This window comes from Bison bison, unplaced genomic scaffold (assembly GCF_000754665.1).
Source record: "Bison bison bison isolate TAMUID 2011002044 unplaced genomic scaffold, Bison_UMD1.0 scf7180017864383, whole genome shotgun sequence".
NCBI classification, from domain to species: Eukaryota; Metazoa; Chordata; class Mammalia; order Artiodactyla; family Bovidae; genus Bison; species Bison bison.
In genome coordinates, this window is record NW_011494955.1 from 373,444 (window position 1) to 379,910 (window position 6,467).

Below are 6,467 nucleotides of genomic sequence, written 5' to 3' on the forward strand. Positions count from 1 at the left end.
AGGATTTATTTCCTCATTCACATCCCTGTCTTGTAGTGGTTGCTGCTGCTTGAGTGTCAGTGGGTTCATACAGAGTGTCAGAGTTTGTTTAGTCCCTAGGTCATGTCTGACTCTGCAAACCCCGTGGACTGTAGCCCACCAGGCTCCTCTGTCCATGGGATTTCCCAGCAAGAGTACTGGAGTGGCTTGCCATTTCCTTCTCCAGGGGATCTTCCCAACTCAGGGATTGAACCTGTGTTTCCTGCATTGGCAGGCAGATTCTTTACCACTGAGCCACCAGGGAAGCCTGTTGTGTCAGAGGGTGCCTATGTTCAAAGGGACGGGGGAGGTAAAATCACATAAAAGGCAACCTGGCAAGATGGGAATGAATTCCAATGACCTTAACTACCTTCTGTTATGGATGAGTCATGTGCTGCCATGCTCCCCCTCCCCAGTTCATGTGTTGAAGCCCTAAGCCATAATTTAGAGGTAGGGCCTTTAGGGAGATAATTAAGGTTAAATGAGGTCATGCAGGTGGGGCCTACTTCCATAGGACTGGTGGCCTCACAAGAAGTGGAAGAAAAAGCAAAGATTACTCTCTCTTGCCAAGTGTGCACAGAGGAAGTTAGAGAAAAAGGTCTCACCAGAAACCAACCCTGACAGCACCTTGATCTTGGACTTTCAGCCTCTGTAACTCTGTAACTCCGTAACTTGGACTTCCAGCTTCCAGCAATAAATTTCTGTTGTTTAAGCCAGCTGACCTGTTTGTTATGGCAGGCCAAGCAGACTAATACATGCCCCCATAATTGCCTGAGGTGATGAGCTTAGTAAATCAGTGTCAATCAGTGCAAATACTTGGAACACAAACAGCCCCATTGCTTAAGACTTACTTTGACACTTGTGTTTCTTGAAATGTAAAGACATGATGATTTTTCCAAAGAGTTAGTGAGGAGTGACTTCCCTGGTGGTCCAGTGATTAACACTTTGAGATTCCAATGCACAGGGCACGGGTCTGACCCCAGGTGGGGAATCAAAGTCCACAAACTGTGTGGCACGGCCAAAAATAATTTTTTTTTAAACAGTTAGTTGGGAGGTGGTGGGGCAGGGGAAGGAGAAAGCTATATACATTGAGGCTGAAATCCTTCCTGGACCTATGTGGGATACTAAAAACAAAATAACTAGGATGTTCATTTACATGGAGTTAAATACCCAATTACAGAGGAACTATGACTTGAATTTTGGTAGGGTCATTCAAAGGAATAATAAGCATAATGATAATTAAGAAGACTGTGTGGGAACACGGAAAAATATATTTCTAAGCACTGCTTAGTAAGTAAATTATAAATATTTATTTTGTTGTAACTATAAAACAGTGAATGTGGTCAAATCATAGCAGAGAAAGTGTAAAACTTAAAATAGTTTTTTGGAGTCATGGAATTTTGGTTATATTTGTTTTGCTTTTAATTATCTTGAAAATTATTTACTGGGCTTCTATGAAATTTACTTTCCACTATTTTGAAAAAACTTCTCCCAATCATGGCAAACTTAAAAAAAAAAAAGAAGAAGAAGAAATATTTTCTCATGTTCCCAGAACATAGGAACTATTACTTTTGACTTTTGAGTGTATAGATGACTCGTTTTTCTGTGTACAATATTTGGTATGTATGTCTTCAGTGCATATATAAAATATATGAGCATCATCACTATAAATGTCTCTCAAGTATCTTGAGTCAGGGATCAGTCCAGATTCATTGGATTCGAGGCTCACACGACTGAGGAGTGCCTCTTTGGGAGGAAAAATTTTTAATTGCCAAGATGAAATTAGGTATTAGACCTTGGAAGGGGGGCAGGAGTTAGTGAATGACCTTGGAGTATGACTTCTTTCACTTTTGTGACAAATCCGTGAAACCCGAGCCTCAAAATATAACTTAACCCAGGACTCTCTCAGCCAACCAGCACCTGAGTGCATAGACAGGACAGTTTGCAGAAGTCTCAGTGATATCTACTAGCTCTCCAGCTCCAGCCTCTGGATGACAAAAAAAAAAAAACTCTCTTGAGAATTGTGCTACTGAGAGGCCACACAAAACTGAGACAACTCTCCGAGAACAACGCTGCCCGTGCCCCAGCCCCGCCGGAAGCAGCCTACCCGGGAGTGTGGGTAAAGGGCTGTGGCTTCTGCAGGGGCGGTTCCGGTTTCCCCGTAGTGGAGACTTCTGAAAGGGAGACTGGGGCAGATTAATCTTCCCGTTTTGTTTTGTTTTTTAACCAAATTTGTTCTCAGTGATTCATTTCCCTTCACGTTTGGATGTGAGGTAAGACCCTCAGCACAGACGCCTAATGCCTGAGCCAACTCACTTTTCCCCTGATACTAACAAATGGGGACATTTGGCGATATTTTTCTCTTTGTAGAATCAAATTATCCATTGGTTTGTTTCACCATGTCTTGGACAGGATGGTAATAGTAGGGGAACAGCAAACACATCCTAAATTTCTTTTAGCAGGTTTGTTTTCATAATGGTTTGAGAAAAGCAACTCTGGAACTATTTTATAAGTATTTTAGAATTCAGCAAATTAGTGCTTTTATGGGGGTAATCAGCATTCTATTGAAAGTGAAGTCGCTCAGTCGTGTCCGACTCTTTGCGACCCCATGGACGGTAGCCTACCAGGCTTCTCAGTCCATGGGATTTTCCAGGCAGGAGTACTGGAGTGGGTTGCCATTTCCTTCTCCAGGGGATCTTCCCGACCCAGGGATCGAACCCAGGTCTCCCGCATTGTAGGCAGACGCTTTACCCTCTGAGCCACCAGGGAAGCCCCATTCTATTGAAAACGGACTTAAAAATGTGAGGGAATCATAGATTGGATTTGGAGTTATTTCTGTACATGTATACGCACCCATGTACCTTTCAGTATGAATCTGTGTTCATATGTGTGCCTTTATTTCCTAGCAAAACGCGCTCCTGGCACTCAGATTTGGTCCTGAATAGCGCCCCCCTCTAAACGGAACCAGTTCTTTGGAACTGGAGAATTACGGCTGATTACAGGGTTAGTAACCAGATGAGCTTGTAAACATTCTGAAAAGAAAGGAAGTCTTCAGAAGATGGAGGCATGTCACAGGGATGCCAGGAACTTTCCTGAAGGGACTCTCATTGGCCACTTCTGGGACAACGTAAGCACCAAAAAGACTAAGAACGGCAATGCCATAAAACAGGTGTTCACCAAGGCATCAGGGCAAATCTCTGAAAACACTGACAAACCACAAGTGCAGACGCCCCTCGTGTGAGCCCCTCCCAGCTCCCAGTCCACCACACACAATGATCCAGATGTTAATGTCTCTGGCCAGTTTTCACTTTGTCTCCTTTCTATTCCGACTACTTTGTTTCTGATCTTCCCAGCACATCTGATTTCTTTGAGGACAAGAAACTGCACAAAGATAGAAGCACAGGGAAACAGCAGAGGATACATGGGAGGAAAAAGGCACCTGGCCAAAGGATCAAGGCTCTTGAGCTGCCCTGTTCAGTACAGCTACTGGCTGGCTATGTGTGGCAAAAGAGCACCTGAAACAAGGTCACAAAAAATTAATATGTACTGCAGATGTCAAACACACTGGATCTCAAAGACACAGTATACTGAAAAAGCACATTATCTCATTAGTGCCTTTTTATATTAACATGTCAAAGTGGCAACATTTGTGATACATGGGGAAAAATAGTAAATTAGTTTCACCTGTGTCCTCTTGCTTTTTAAACTGGACTACTACAATATATTTAATTTACATCTCTGGCTTACGTTGTTTCAATTGGGGAGTGTTGCTGTGCACTACGTATTGATTCATAAGTGGTTTTTTATCAATTTTTAAAAATACTTATATGGTTATGTCAGGTCTTAGTTGCAGCATGCAGGATTAGCTGTTCCAAGGCATGTGGGATCTTAGTTCCCCAACCAGGGATCAAACTTGCATCCCCTGCAATGCAAGGTGGATTCTTAACCACTGGACTGCCAGGGAAATCCCCTTAAATGGTTTTCAAATGGCTCAAATTCCATAAAGAAGAGGCATTCCACAAGGGTACTGAAGAACAGTATTGAAGACCATTTGCAAACATGGTCCTCTCCAATGGAGAAATTTCAAGTTAACTGGAAACATATTCCAGCATTGTGATTTGAAAACTCAAACTGATTGATATAACCCTAACTGATGGTTAGTTACCAAAATCAGCCAATGCCATTTACACTTGGGTTCTAATGAGGGTGACAAGTCACTGTCTAAGGATCATAGTTGTCAGGGCAACCGCTGTTAGTGGATTCAGGGTTCAGTGAAATACTATAGACTCCCTTCTAGTTGAATTTTATAAAAACAAAATCTTAATAAACACTAGGATAAAGAGTCAATTTAAAAAAAACAGCTCAAAAAAGATTAACTTGTACATTTCTCAAGAGATAAATCTTGCAAAACATAAGCTCCCAACGTGGATGTGGACTTGCCCATGAGATGGTGGCTCTGTTGTTGTTTAGTTGCTAAGTTATGTTTGACCCTTTCACAACCCCATGCACTGAAGCCTGCCAGGCTCCTCTCTTCATGGGATCTCTCAGGCAAGAATACTGGAGTGGGTTGCCATTTCCTTCTCCAGGAGAGCTTCCTGACCCAGGGATCAAAACAGCATCTCCTGCTTGGTAGGTGGGTTCTTTAACATTGAATCATCTGGGAAGCCCCAAGATGATGACTTAACAAAGATAAAACCTTTTTGTGAAACAGCAACATCTGCATTTCTAATGCCTTTGAGTCTGGTAGAAAATTTTATAGCAAGAACAAAGCAGTAAAAGCCATCTCAGAATCTGCAAGATTCTGTGGAAGGGGCTCTACCTTTCAAGTCTTCCTATACAAATCCTTTCAGTTCCATTACATATACAAATTAACTTATTGCCACATAATGCATACAACTATTTTAAAATCTGTTTATAGTACATGGATAATTATCATATGGCATTCACATTTGTGAGGCTGGTGGCCATGTACCTTGTTCAAACAATTACACACCAATCAGAAAATTTTGTGCTGAGATATTTGAATATTCATGATTCCATAAAAATGCCAGTCATGTCTGGAACATTCTGCCATATTGGTTTTAGCAAATATGAAAGTCAACTTGCACTTTTCATAAGCACCTGAAGAATGTCATGTGCAATACTGACAAGTTCTGACTGCATCTGATTCTTTTATATGAAAGGCATTTGCTGAGTTTCTCACCACTTTGAAAATGTCTGGTTTAGAATATGGTGACTTCTTAGAAGCCACCCCATGTCCATTACATTTTTTCCATTTCTCCCTTTTGTAGGTTCTATAGTGAAGCATTGGTGGGCACTCATGGCTGGAGGTTCTCAACAGTGATTAACCTCACACTTCCCTACTGTCTGGATGACTGGCTATCTGGGATGGATGACCCAGAGCTTGCTGTTCCCACAATCATTTCTGTAAATGTCAACTCTGTGTGGGAGTCTTAGGGTGTGTTGAGCACAAAGGCTTGTTTACAGTGTACTGTTTATCAGGAGTATGACTGGGTCAAATGGAGTAAGTGATGTGCTATGGCTTAAGGCGTTGCTGGGTCCCAGCACACACACCAGAGTGGGCCTACCCAGTATGAGTTCTCTGGTGCTTGATAAAGGAGGAGCTGTGTGTGAAGGCCTTCCCACAGTCCCTGCACTCATATGGCTTCTCTCCTGTGTGGATCCTCTGGTGCTGAGTGAGGTGGGTGCGCTGCCTGAAGGACTTCCCACAGTCCTGGCAGTCGTAGGGCTTTTCCCCAGTGTGCGTCCTCTCGTGTTGGCTGAGTGACGAGCTGTGGCTGAAGGACTTTCCACACTCGTTGCACCCATAGGGTTTTTCCTTGGTGTGAATCCTCTGGTGTTCTATGAGGAGGGAGCTCTGGCTGAAGGCTCTGCCACACTCATTACACTCATAGGGCTTCTCCCCAGTGTGGATCCGCTGGTGTTTGGTCAGGGACGAGCTGTGGCTGAAGGCCTTGCCGCAGTCACTACACTCGTAGGGCTTCTCCCCCGTGTGGGTTCTCTGATGCTGAGTGAGGTGTGTGCTCTGCCGGAAGGCCTTCCCACACTGACTGCACGCATAGGGTTTCTCGCCTGTGTGCGTCCGCTCGTGCTGGCTAAGCGATGAGCTGTGACTGAAGGCTTTCCCACACTCGTTGCACCCGTAGGGCTTCTCTCCTGTGTGGATCCTCCGATGCTCAGTCAGGAGTGTGCTCTGGCTGAAAGCCCTCCCGCACTCACTGCACTCATAAGGCCGCTCGCCCGTGTGTATCCTCTGATGCTGAATCAGTGGTGTGATCTGGGTGAAGGCTTTTCCACATGCCTGGCACTCGTAGGGCTTCTCCCCAGTGTGGATCCGCTGGTGTTTCGTCAGGGATGAACTGTGGCTGAAGGCCTTGCCACACTCTCCACACTGGTACGGCTTCTCCCCAGTGTGGATTCGCAGGTGC

The 6,467-nt window shown here is 44.1% G+C and overlaps 1 protein-coding gene across 1 annotated transcript in view; it reads right to left on the reverse strand.

The window, feature by feature from the left end:
• Positions 1-2,775: 2,775 nt before the first annotated feature.
• ZNF135 (zinc finger protein 135) overlaps positions 2,776-6,467 on the reverse strand; it is a 15,031-nt gene continuing 11,339 nt past the window's right edge. Inside the window, exon 6 of the mRNA XM_010857638.1 lies at positions 2,776-6,467. This exon is cut by the window's right edge and continues 14 nt beyond it. Within this exon, the coding sequence (XP_010855940.1) occupies positions 5,603-6,467 (865 nt within the window). The 3' untranslated portion in view covers positions 2,776-5,602.